The sequence below is a fragment of the Tiliqua scincoides genome, chromosome 5 (assembly GCF_035046505.1).
Source record: "Tiliqua scincoides isolate rTilSci1 chromosome 5, rTilSci1.hap2, whole genome shotgun sequence".
In the NCBI taxonomy this organism is placed as follows: domain Eukaryota; kingdom Metazoa; phylum Chordata; class Lepidosauria; order Squamata; family Scincidae; genus Tiliqua; species Tiliqua scincoides.
Genome location: NC_089825.1, coordinates 61,661,022 through 61,674,088, shown reverse-complemented (window position 1 = coordinate 61,674,088; position 13,067 = coordinate 61,661,022). Strand labels below are relative to the sequence as shown.

Below are 13,067 nucleotides of genomic sequence, written 5' to 3'. Positions count from 1 at the left end.
AGTTGCGCATGCCATCGCAACTCAACTCACGGAAAATTTTGAGTCATTTTGACCCAGGTCATTTAGAGCACAATCCTAAAGATGTGCTTGGTAGGTGCGAGTCTCTTGCACTGGCCTGGGAGTGTTGCAAACATGCCGTATAGCACATTTGTGCCTACCCTGGAGTAAGCCACAGAGGTGCACAAAAGTGCGCCAACCCATAGAGGCCAGATCCAGCTTCCATGGTATGGCAGCAGGTGAGTCCGCAGCAGCTGAGCTTGGTCGGCGCAGGGATCTGGGGGAAGTGTGGGGAGACCAGGGAGAAGGCGTTTCAGGGTGGGGAAATTTTTCCCCCTTGCCCCGGGCTGAGCCTCAGCCAGCCCCAAACTTGAGCTAGATACAGTGCAGGCCCACTGGTCTGCCTGTTCTATTGCAAGTTAGAACTGCGCCACCCAAGAAACGAGTCTACTTGAGCTAAAAAAACAAACCATTAATCCCATCTCCCTTCATCCCCAGCCCACCTCCTACAACCACCTGCCCTCCTCCCACCACGTCTGCTGCTGCCGTCAGTCTGAAGGACAGCTTCCAGATCACCCACGAGGTCTTTCGGGGTGGCACAGAAGCGACAGTGGAAAAAAAGTTTGCAAGCACACACACACTAAAGAGAGTCAGGACTCAAGTCAAATTTGAGACTCTTTTGGATAAAAAAAAACCCAAGTCTGAGTCAGTGATGCGCGTGACTCAAGTCCACACAAGTCATGAAAACATATGTTTTTGCAACTCTAGTCTGTCAGTTTCAAGTGTCCATTCCTGGAATTCACCTTATAGTATTTCCAGATTCTACTGACATTTGAACTCAGATTCAGTGTTCAGTCCAGAGTATTAAATATTATGCCACAGAACCAGAGAAGTACAATAAGGCTGTCAAGTGCAGCTCTGATTCCACTTTTAGCTGCTTAGCCTTGACAGCATTAAAAGGCCTTAGTGTGAAAAAGACCAGATATTCCTGTACTAAGGGTATTTTATGTACTAAAAATGCAAGAGGTAGAAAAAAATTAACCCTCACCATAGGTTACCAACTGTCCACACATCTAGTAGAGGCTCCCTAATCTGATGTGAACTGTATCTAAATATGGTGTGTGTGGGCACACATAATGCATGAGAGAGAGAGAAGACCTAACCCTGTCCAACTTTCCAGCACCAATGTAGCCATCAAATGGAACATGCACTACATCCTGTGGGGGGGGGGCAGTCATGGAGTCCTCTACAAGAAGGTAAAGGAACTTCTGTTTACTTACCTCTGGGCTGCTTTGCAACTGCATCAGTGCAGGAAAGCTGGATAGGATTGCGCCATGTCTGTGTGTGTGTGTTTGTGGATGGATGGGGGAATTCTGCATTGTGGTGAATTGTGCATTGTGGCTGCATTGTGGCTGCAATGTGGTGGATGGGGGGAATTCTACATTGTGCCTGCTGTATAGACTTCACTCAGAATTTTGCAGATACTATGTACATGCAGAAACAGGAACTACAAGTATTGCTGAACTGGCAATAGTAGGCTGCTGCTCGCATGCTGTTTTCTAAGAAATTTCCCTTTTAAAAAGAAAATTCCCTTTCACTCTCTTTCTTGCAACAGAAGCTTGCATTGGAAGGAAATTCCCCTCACTCTATGAACATGGATTGTGGAGAACTGTGAACAGGGTACATAGATATGGTGTGCTCCATGATATGTTTTCATTAGCCTTGAATTCTCAGTCCACAGGAGCCAAGATCTAATGGAGATGAAAAGGAATCACCTCCCACAATTTAACTCACAGAGCAAACTCTCAATGTCACCTCTGGCATTGAGATAGTCCCCTCAGAGATAGCTCATGTTTTCAATACTAAGAGGACAGGATACATGCAGATGTACCTACCCTGCAGTTTATACCTGCAAAGAGAAAAATAATTCAGCTGAGCTGGGGATACAAGCAACACAGGGATGACCCACTGACGAGGTGAGATGAGGCAGGCTGCCTCAGGCATTGGATGTCTGTGAGTGGCATCCTGCACCCATCAACCACCTCTATGGTCACCTCACCTAGCCCCCATTTGCTCCCTTGTTCATTCCTCTTGGCTTTGCCACTTTGTTTTAAAATGAATGAAACAAGGAAGCCAGGAAAAGCACTGCCTCATTTCCATTTCTCCCAATGTCCTTGTTCCACCCTGCTCTGCTGTGCTATTTCCAAACAGCACAGCAGAGTCACAAGGAGGAAGCAGGTAAGTGGAGAGGGAGGCAGCAGCAGCAAATTAGAAAGAGATTTGCCATTTCAGCCACTGCTGCTGCCATCAGCAACACAATTACTACCTTATTCTCTTCCTCCTCCTCCACTACCACCACCACCACCATCATGGAGGAAAAGGTGAGTGAGTTTAAGGAGGAGTGTCACCATGGTTGTCAGCTCTCCTCTGCTGGAAGGGGAAGGAGGCAGGGATGCCTGTCCCACCCCCATGGAGGAAGAGGTGGGGGAATACACATACCCTGTCTGAGCAAGAGCAGCAAGCAGTAGAGATGGCTCCAAATGCTGTTTCCAATTAGGTCAGGCCTTGAACGAGGTGTAGTACAGTTCTAGTGTACTTCACTAGAGGAACAGTTCTAGTGGCTGTCTGCTGGTATTCATTTGCATCATATTAGATTGTGAGCCCTTTTGGGACAGGGAGCCATTTAGTTATTTGATTTTTCTTTGTAAACCGCTTTGTGAACTTTTAGTTGAAAAGCGGTATATAAATACTGTTAATAATAATTAATAATAATAACAGTAAAATGGGTCTTATCCTCTTCAATTAAATCCCAGGAATCTGATTCCAGTTACTCGCTGTAGCTGTTTTCAGTTGTATGAGTGATCATGCATCACAAGTGCACATCTGTGGACACACCCAAAAAGCCACTAATACTTGACCACTAGTGCAATCCTGAAGTGAGACTGCATAAACACTGGATTACCTTGCAGGAAAGTAATTCATTGCAACAAGGAGACTATTTTTGTCTTTAACATTGCAGGGAAACTGAATTTTGTCTCAACCTCTGGAATCAAATGCAACAGATAACACGTTTCATGCTACCTTAAATGTTTTTCAGCTTTTAAAAACAGTGTTGAGGTGTAGGGGGACCCAACAGAGGTTTATAAAATTGTGGTGGATGGTAGGCACCCTGAGAAATTAACTTTTTGTAGTGGTCCTGGCATTAGTACTGCATTTCTGCTGTAGCAACAGTCCAGATACCATCATTGGTTGGCAACCTTCAGTCTCGAAAGACTATGGTATAAGCCTACAGCACCCGGTATTCCCATTCCCATCCAAGTACTAACCAGGCCTGACCTGCTTAGCTTCTGAGATCAGACAAGATCAGGCCTGTGCAGGGTAACAGTTGCTGTCTATGGTGGGGGGGATAATGGCTAGAACAGAAATCAGGTAAGTGGGATTAAAAAATGATCTGCAGCAGAATTCAGGGGTCATAGTGATTGCCTTCTGTTTAATGTAGGCACTACAAGTTTCTAAGGTTTGTATTCCAGGCCAAAGAATAACAGACTCTTGTGACATCCCTGAACAGAGTTGTCATGGTTAGGGGTAGTTAACCTCTAATTATCAGTTGCTGCAGGACAAATGAATGGAAGAAATAATTGCCTCTGTGTCCTACATTTGGGCTTCCTGGAGACATTTAGCTGACCACTGTTGGAAACAGAATACTGGGCAAAATGGACCTTCACAAGTACATAAGAAAGGTGCTACAGGAATAGGTCAAAGGCCTCTCTAAACTCTCCCGCTGATCTAGCAAGATCCTTGTTATATTTTAATCTGATCTTGGAAGCTAAGCAAGGTCAGGCCTGGTTAGTACTTGGATGGGAGACCGCCAGGGAAAACCGGGTGCTGTAGGCTTATACCATAGTCTTTCGAGACTGAAGGTTGCCAACCAACCAACCATTAACTTTCAGGACTTGGCTAATATGAGTACCAAACTATAGGTAAAGGAAACATACCTGTATAACAAGCATTAGTAGTAAATTTCACGAGCTGTCTTTGCTGTGTTCAGTCTCAGAATCCAGTGTTAATTGCTATGTGTGATGCTAGTGTCTCAAAGACACTGTCCAACTTTCCAACCCTATCCAACTTTCCAGTGCCGGTGCAGCTGTAATGCAGCCTTGAAGAAAGGGAACAAATGTTCCCTTACCTGGAGGAGGCCTCCATGATAACCCCCCCCCCCCCACCGCAGGATGCAGCACAAGCCCCACTGGCACAGCTGCACCAGCACTAGAAACTTGAATAGGATTTGGCCCTGGGTGTCCACTCCTATTCAAATTCTAAGCACTGATGCAGCCATAACAAAGGGGTGTGCACTGCATCCTGGAGTGAGGGGCAGTCATAGAGTCCTCCTCATGGTAAGGGAACATTTATTCCCTTACCTCAGGATTGCATTGCAGCTGCATTGGTGCTGAAAAGTTGGTTAGGATTGGGCCAAAAAAGAGTAAACCAACTTCATGCATTCTCACCCTAGGATACAGAAGCCCTTAAGAGTACATAGCATATTTTCAATAGGACTACATTTTGTTAGTTAATATCCGTAATTTTATATGCAAAATGTGGCTGGTATTTGCTTCTTTGCTTAGTGATGCAGTCGGAATATGATTTTTCAACATTGAATGTGAATGTTAATTGATGTACTAACAACCTATAACATTTTTTTAAATCCTTATAGCAGTGTATAAAAACAAAAATAATACTAGCAACATTTTCATAAGAGTTATTATATTAGCAATATTTAGAATATTAGCAACATTTTAATAAGAGTATCATTAAAGAAACAAGAACAAATGCAGCCCAAAAAAATACAACATGAACACACTTCTTACTTCCAATGAACTTCAGTGCTGCAGTTCCATGCATACAATCACTTTGAAGGTGCATCTCATATAGCTTAAAAGCTTGCTAACCTTTCTAATGCAGCTGATCCTGGAAAGGTATGTTTTGCAGCCCGATTCACAAATGCTTGTATATGTGTACATAGGTACTTGCAAGGTTTATACCTTGCTCTTCAAAAGATTTCCAAAATGGCTTCCAAGCGGAAATAAACATTAAAAAATTAAAATGGAAATCAAGATATTGCAAAGCAAATGGTCTTCAGTCTAAAACTAAACCAAGGTCATGAGAGAGAGAGAGAGAGAGAGAGAGTCTAACAACCCTCAGAACATCACATGCTCTTCTTGATTATGCTCAATGACTAGAAGATGAACTGACACCACTGAAAAGTGTTGCATTTTAGGTGATATTGGGTGATATGAAAGCTCTGCCTATGATTTTAGATATGATGGCTCTTTCCCACATGTAAGAATTCACTTGCTGTTCATGGTACTCCCATTCAAATACTTAAACCTCTGTTAGGGTGGGAGACCAAAACTCTAATGATAGCGTGCATGGCATGGAATTATATCTCTCTGGCCTCACGTCATGCACATTTAGAGGACACAAAGGGGGACTTTGGTTGGTGAACAGTGGAGAGAGAACACTGCACACAAAGGGAGAACTTTGCACAAACAACCTGCTACTCTCAGAACATATATGCAAAGAGTACTCTGTTAACACTTGTCTTCTCAGAACTTTAATTACAGGTACACTGCCCTAGGAGAGCTCTACACAAAAGCACCCAATACTCTACTATCTCAGTAAGGGGTGCAAGGAGAATGCATCCTACAGAGGTAAGCAAGGGAGAGAGAGAGAAATGCCATACCTCAACATATGAATGCTCTCTCTTTCTCTAGCTCCCCTCCCTTCATTTCAATATTGTCAGATGTGTCTTTGCTATAATATAAATGCATTGCCTAAGCACTCCTTTCGAGGTGTACCAAACAGTGCTACTGCTGATAAACACTCATTCTGAACAAATTTGCTTTTCAGGATTGCAGCTTTGTCACATGGGGCAGTACAGTCATTACCCACAGAGTTCCACCTGGAACTCCCTACAGAGGAGCAGCAGGTAATGCATTATCTTCCTCAATAGGGCATTACCGCAAGTGCATGTCAATGGCATGTATGTCCTTCACCTGTTTTAAGGGCGTACATCCGGCAGCCCACTGACTTTCAGTCTATCTTTGCTTTTGAGGGGATAAAGGGAGAGCAAGAACATCTACAGGGATTGCTAGTGTGATAATAAGTGGACAGGGATCAAGAGTCTCAATAAGGATCATGGAAGAGCAGTGGAGATGGCCCTGTGGTTGGGGAAGAGCTTCAGCATGCTTCTTGCTTTATGGTTCACTACAGTGGGAAAACATTACACCTTTGGACCACCACCCATGTGATGGCCATGCCTGATTCAAGCAGCTTGATGACTCTCTCAGACCCATGAGGCTCCACATACTGGGCACTAGCTTGGGCTTCAATAAGGCACTAGTTAGGGTCCTGGCATAGGAGGTACTCCTCTGTAGCTTTATTCACTGGGACCTTATCAAGGGCAGGTGCATAGTGAACCTGTGGCAGTTGAGTGGACAAGGGTTCAGGGGGCTGGGACACACAGCTGCTATTAATGAGTAGTGGGGAGCACACAGGGAGCTCTTCTGCCCCTCCACTCCATCACTGATGGCCTTGTTGTGAAGGCCAGATTCCAGCAGAGAGGCACAGCTGCAACTGCAGCATGTGCAGCTAGAGTCAGAGATCATAGTCAGTTCAACAGCTGAGGGTGAGCACAGTGATGGGAGTCAGTGTCCTGCTGGAGCTGGCCACATTATCATGTCTCAGTGCTGTTTTTCCTTCTTCTACATGCTATAGTTTCTCTGGAATTTGCAGGGGCCCTGGTAAATGGGTCCCCAGAGGCCTAGTTATCTGTATCCAAGCCAGGCTCCCTGTTGAGTTGCTGCCACAACTGGCGCCACCTCAGCACTCACCACCTTTGCAGCCACTAGCCTAGAACAAGAGAGCCTGCCGCTGCTCCAGCCCACAATATAGTGGATATTGTTCAATAACACTATTTGGTTCCCGCTTCCAGTCTTTGGGGTCCCTGCCTTGTTCACAAGTGGAAAGGCGAGAGTCATTAGAGGTTTGGAAAATCACTGACTGGAGTTCGGGGGAAGGAGGAGCCTTGCCTAGGATAAGCCCAGAGAGTTGATACTGGAGCATTAGCCACTGCTGTCTTGCTTCTTAGGGCCCAATCCTATCCAATGTTCCAGTGCTGGTGCAGCTGTGTCTATGGGGTATGCACTGCTTCCTGTGTTGGGGTGGCAATCCGAGAGACCTCCTCAAGGTATGGGAACATTTGTTCCCTTACTTTGGGGCTGTATTGCGGCTGCACCAGTGCTGGAAAGTTGGATAGGATTGAGCCATCAGTCAGAATTTCAGTCAGGGACATGTGGTGGTTGGGGAGGCAGGTGAGACAGGTGAAGCAGAGCCTCCTCACCAGAATCCTTTGAGAAGTGCTTGGGCAGCTCACAAGGTGGCAGTTCTTTTGGAAGGACTCTGATGAGGAGGCTCCGCCTCACCTGCCTCCCCACTGCCCTGCTCAGTCAAAACAAGCTTGCATTCCTCTCATGGAAGTGGCATGTGTCACCAATTATAAAAGCCCAGCCCCCCATGTAGCTGAGCAGTGCTCCAGGTGGGACGTGCAGTGGCTTGTGGGCACGCGCACTTGTGGCAACCGGGGCCACCCTGAAGGAAGCCGGGCAGCCACTGGATGCCATTCTTTTCAGGGTGCCTGTGGTGGGCGGGCAGGGCACCCAGCCGTGGTGGGGAGGGATGCTGTGAGCGGCCCTCTCCTTGTTTGTTCTTTAACGCGCGGCTTGGAGAGCGCTTTCTGGGAAGGGGCGAGAAGCTGCAGGCCGGCAGGCGACAATACATCAGGTGGAGCAGCAGGTAAGGCCAACCGCAGGCGGCGGCCGAGCGCGCGCGCATGGCTCAACCGGCTGGGCAGGATTTGCGAGCCCTTCCCCTCAGCCACGCCGGACAGGTAGGAAACGCCACCTGAGGAGGAGGAGGAGGAGGACGACGCGGCTTGCAAAGCGCCTCCCCGCCGCTGCCTTGGCGCCCTCCGCTGCTGCTTTCCCGCAGGGAGCCCCTGAGTTGCGCACACCAGGAGGGCGCGGAAAGTTCTCCTGGAGAGTCGCCCGGCTTGGCCCCGGGCGCGCTCCTGGCTGGAGTTCAGCAGCCGGAGAGGGGCTCTGGCGGCGCACGTGGAGGGGGGCCAGCTGCGGGAAGCGCCCCTCGCCCAATCAGCGCGCGCGCGCACAGACGGAGCCTCTCCTCGCTCCTCCCTCGGCCTCTCCCCACTCCTGCCGTCTGGGAAGCTGCAATTCTCTGGCATGGTTCTCCGCAGGGCGGCGGTGCAGGAGGAGCCCGGCAGAAGGGCTGCTGAGTGACCGGGGGCTTCGGCTTGCGCCACTGCTCGCTCGCTCGCTCACCAGGATTATCGCCCAGGATGGGGCGCGGGACCCTCCCGTCTGCAGGAGCCTCGCCGGCCGGTGCGGTCGCCCTCGCCTTCCTGGGGCTGCTGCTGGCGAGCAGCTGGTGCGCAGCGTTCGAGGGAAGGAGAGGTAGGTGCCGATGGGCGAGCGCAGCACTCAGCACCCGCTGGGCAGCCCTGCGTGCGCCAAGTTCCAGCGGTGCCTGCCTGGGCTCCAGCTTGTCCCGGAGCCGCTTCTGATGATTCGGGGGCGTGCTCTGCACATGCTCAGAGGCGCTCTTGTTCGGGCTTCACTCCCGTGAAGGCAGCCCCAAATACCAGAGAGGGGGCGCACAGGCGTCCCTACCACACTGGGAGCTAGCCCAGAGAGGTCCTCCTCCTTACCTTCACAGTGGTGTGGCGGGTGATTTTGGTTGTGTGTGTTTCGATTTATTGGATTGGATTATCATATCCCTTGATAAGTTATTATAATTAGGAACGTTTATATGTCACTTTTCAGCAGGAGAAGTTCACGGAGTGATTGACTTGATAAAAGTTGTGATAGTGTAAAGTTGGGCTGAATGAAAAATCTCCAGAAAACTGAGGCTACAATCCTGTCCACACTTTCCTGGGAGCAAACCCCATTGAGTGTAATGGGGCTTACTTCTGAGTAAACACATATAGACTTGGTGGCAAAATGCTCTCTGTGCCTGCTGGGAGGCACTCTGGTAATAATCATATGAATTAAGAATACGTATGCTGCTTGTCAGCAACATCACAAAAGCCAACAAAACAGTTTTTGTACATCGCAGTGCAATTCTATCAGAAGTAAGTCCCCTCATGTTCAGTGCGGTTTATTCCAGGTCTGTATAGGATTGCAGCTGAAATAATGAAAGAAAGGGTCGTCTGTTCAAAAAGGGCCCCTGCTCCCAAAAGATACAGAAGAAACACCCGCAAAGAGCCACTTGAAATGACACTATGCTGGAAGAGTTGGGACAGTTGCTGTCCCCCTGCTCAGTGTACCAGGAGTGCCACTTTTAAAAGGACCTCTTTGCCCATTTAGCAGGGCTGTAAAGTCCTGGCTGGCGTTTACATTAAACCAACAGATTCTGAGGCTCATCTTTGATTCTGGTGAAGCCTGGGGTTTTGTCTCCTTGCTTTTGACTGGCTCTGGCTTGACACCCAAGCCAAAGGCACCTTGTTCCTACTGGCTTACCAAAGAGTATCCAGTGTTAAACTCTTGTTGCCCTTCTCAGTGATTGTTGCTTGATGACAGCAGATGGAGTGGTTATAAATTAGTTGATGCTGGAGGGAGACCTTGGTTGAGGCTGGGGCAAAGAACAGGGAAGGCTGAACTGAGAAGTACCCCATTACTGCCCAACTTCCCAGATGATATTGTCAGGGGCTCCTAACTTTGATAGGGTTGATTTGACTTCCGCTAATGAGACGAGAGGGTAGAAGCCTCAGGAAATCCATTCTCAATGCCCCAAAGCAAGTCCTTGGCCAGAATGAGGTCTGGAAAAATGGGAACAGAATTTCCCCAGTGTTTGCAGGATTCTCATCACTAGTGGAATGACCAACCATGTGCAGGGTTTTGTTAGGTGTCTTCACCCATAATTTGCCCCTGAGTTTTTCTTAGGAGTCCTGACAAAGCAGGCTGTAGGCGATGACAAACTGTGCCACAGTGAGGTTATTGCTCTTTAAAGTGCCACGGAATTTTTGGCTTTTTTGCTACAAGAGGCACCGCTACCTTTGTGGAAGTTGCTCTCTTGGTTTGTCTTGTAAATATCAAAACAGCCTTCAGTGCTTTTCCCCCCTCCCTCTTTGCTGGACCCTTGAATCATCAACAAGACAAACACCTTGGCAGCAGAGAGGAGACTATTGTTTATATGGTCACTTTTAACAGGCAATGCCCTGCGAAGAGGTTACTGCCCAAGATTATTACCCTTTTCCTGTAACATGGGGGAAAAACCACTAGTGATTCATAGGAATGCCCAGCCCAAGTTGTAGCATTCTCTACAGACTTGAGGTTTACAAACGCTGTGTGTGTTTGCCTGTCTTTTTGGATTTTTTTTTTATAAAACCCTCTTAACTATTTGGTGCTGTTTATCTTTTTCCCCAACAGACGCACAGAGCAGTTAAACAGTATTAGGGAAAAGTTCCCTCTGACCAAATTCCTTTGCCAACTCTCAACTTTTCTTTCCTTGCATGTGCTGTTTCCAGTCTAAACAATTTGTCAGCCTTTATGATTGAGTGCTATGTATGCCACTGAGTGCCTTTAATTGGACTTGCTTGGTGTCCTATCCTATATCTCACCTGGTTTAAATTCGGGACCTTGAAGAAAGTGCTTTTTTTCTTTTTTTCTTTTGGAGAAACAAGGTTAAAGCTGTGAGGGGAGGGAATTTGATAGGTTTTTCCTTTTGGCCTCTACATGATTTTCCCTTGGGACTTTCTTTCTCTTTTGCTTTTGTAAAGTTTTGATAGCAAGCGGCCAACTTCAGTTCCAGGCAAATCATATTTATTTTGAAAATCTGCCAGAAAGCAGAAAACTGCAGCTTTCCCCCCCCCCCCATTCCTTTTCTGAGAAAAGAACTAGCAGCCTGGAAAGTACAAGTCTGGAGCAAAAGTAATTTAAGCATTTCATGACTTAGGACAATAAAACAATTTTGCAAAGGAGAAACTCTGCACTCTGAGGAGTTAATTGCACAATCTTAAAATCAAGAAGTGTTCTTTTTCTGCTCTAAAGAGCAAGTTCATACCTGTTGGTGATGTAATCAGGGCAGGGCTGGGTTATTTTTTTTTCTTGTTAGTAGACTCCCATCTACCTCCGTGCCTTTCAAACAAAACCATTATGAAGTGTGGCTTCACAATAGAGTGGGAAGAAAATGTTAGATTGAGCCGGATCCTTAAAGGAAAATTTGGAAACGTGTAACATAGAATCACACATACTCAGTACAATGCCGCTATGGCATCTGTAGCAGCAGAGAAGCTGTTTCAAGTTGGCAGTGTAACTGTATGTGGGCAAAACATTGTTTAACTGTAGTTGTTGACATGATAGTGGGGATGAAAATTGTGTGTTCTTGGCACTTAGTGTTGTGTACTGTAAAGGACAAGGACAGGAATATTTGCCTTGCCTTTGCTGTGCTTCCATTGACACATGATGTCACTCTACTGATGTTTCATAATGCAACAGTTTAGGGCAGTGTTTCTCAAACTGTGCGTTGGGACCCACTAGGTCGGTCCCCATTCATTTCAATATTTTGTTTGCAATATTTTAGACATGATGCTACCATGGTATGTGAATCCATTTGGGGATATGATATAGACCTGTACTTTTACTAAGCTACTATGTATATTCTTTCAGTGACATCATCAAGTAAGTGTGGGTAGGATGTTACAAATGTTCCTGCTTGATGATGTCACTGCTGATCGTGACATCACTTCTGGTAGGTCCTGATTCTCATTCTAAAAAGTGGTTCCTGGTGCTAAATGTGAGAGAACCACTGGCTTAGGGAACATTATAGAACAAGAGGGGAGATAGATCCTTTATCTGAGGATCTTACAGTCTAAAATTTTTGCAGCGGGCAGTCAGAAAAGGGAGAGACGGGGATGAGTGTAAGAGCAGTTACGTGTACTTAAGTTTTGTTTCACATTTGGTGAAGACTGCCAGAATAACAGTACAATGCACGCATACTTGGAAGTAAGTTGCGGCTCATTGGGGCTTATTCCCTAGTCAGCATGCATAAAATTGCAATGAGTTTCACAGCGAGGTGGCTGGGTTGGGTTTATATTGTCTTGCTGCTGATACTCCTTCCAAATGAAATATAGACCCTTCTAGTCCTACTGTATCTGCTTGTTATGGGCAGCTGTTATAAAGAGGCCAAACTGGTATGCAGGTGGCATTTACTGTTATGGCCTACTTCAGCTAAAATTATCAAGGGTTTGGCGCATCTTTGGAGCAACCCCTGGGGGCTGGGGGATAAGATTAGGCCCTCAGTTTGGCTGTAGTTGTCGTAAGAGGCAACTAAACAGCCACCAGGTAGATGGGACTCGTCAGCCTGGGAAGGCAGCTCATCTGAGAGGAGGAAAACTCTGATCCCAAACCTCCACTGCCTTGTGGCTACATCCAGTTACGGAAAAGGCTTCAGGAGTCAACCTCAAGGCAAAATCCGGAGCCGGAGTCCCTGAGGCAGTTCATGGCTGAACACAGTCACGTTCTGGCAACTCTTGCGACGCAGCTGGAACCAACCATATTGGCTTCTGTTTTTCCATTGGACCATTTCAGCGACGTGGAGAGGGGGGATTTGCTACATGGGTAACAGTCTATCCTCCATATCTACTTTACCCAGGCTTCGCGCACTGGAGAGGACACTCTGTTCCAGAACACTATTCAGAGCTCGATACCATAGTCTTCCGAGACTGAAGGATGCCAACAAGGAGCATCTTTTCTATAAGAAAGTCTGTTTTGGGCTTTTTGTTTAGAAAAAAATAAGAGGCCGACAATTTTATGAACCTCTATAAGTAGGATGGAGAAGCAAAACATATATAAAATACTTAAAAACTGGAAGACTTGTGTACTTGATTGGTGGTGCATTCAAGACAGATGAAAGGAAGTACTTAACACAGTGCATCATTAACTTGGTGATGACCACTAGCTCAGATGACTTTTAAAAAGGATTAGGCAGTTTTATAG

General features: G+C 46.7%; 1 protein-coding gene across 1 annotated transcript in view; it reads left to right on the top strand.

The window, feature by feature from the left end:
- The first annotated feature begins 8,346 nt into the window (after window positions 1-8,346).
- EGFR (epidermal growth factor receptor) overlaps window positions 8,347-13,067 on the top strand; it is a 174,564-nt gene continuing 169,843 nt past the window's right edge. The window contains exon 1 of the mRNA XM_066629113.1: window positions 8,347-8,525. Within this exon, the coding sequence (XP_066485210.1) occupies window positions 8,411-8,525 (115 nt within the window). The 5' untranslated portion in view covers window positions 8,347-8,410. The remainder of the gene's footprint in view (window positions 8,526-13,067) is intronic.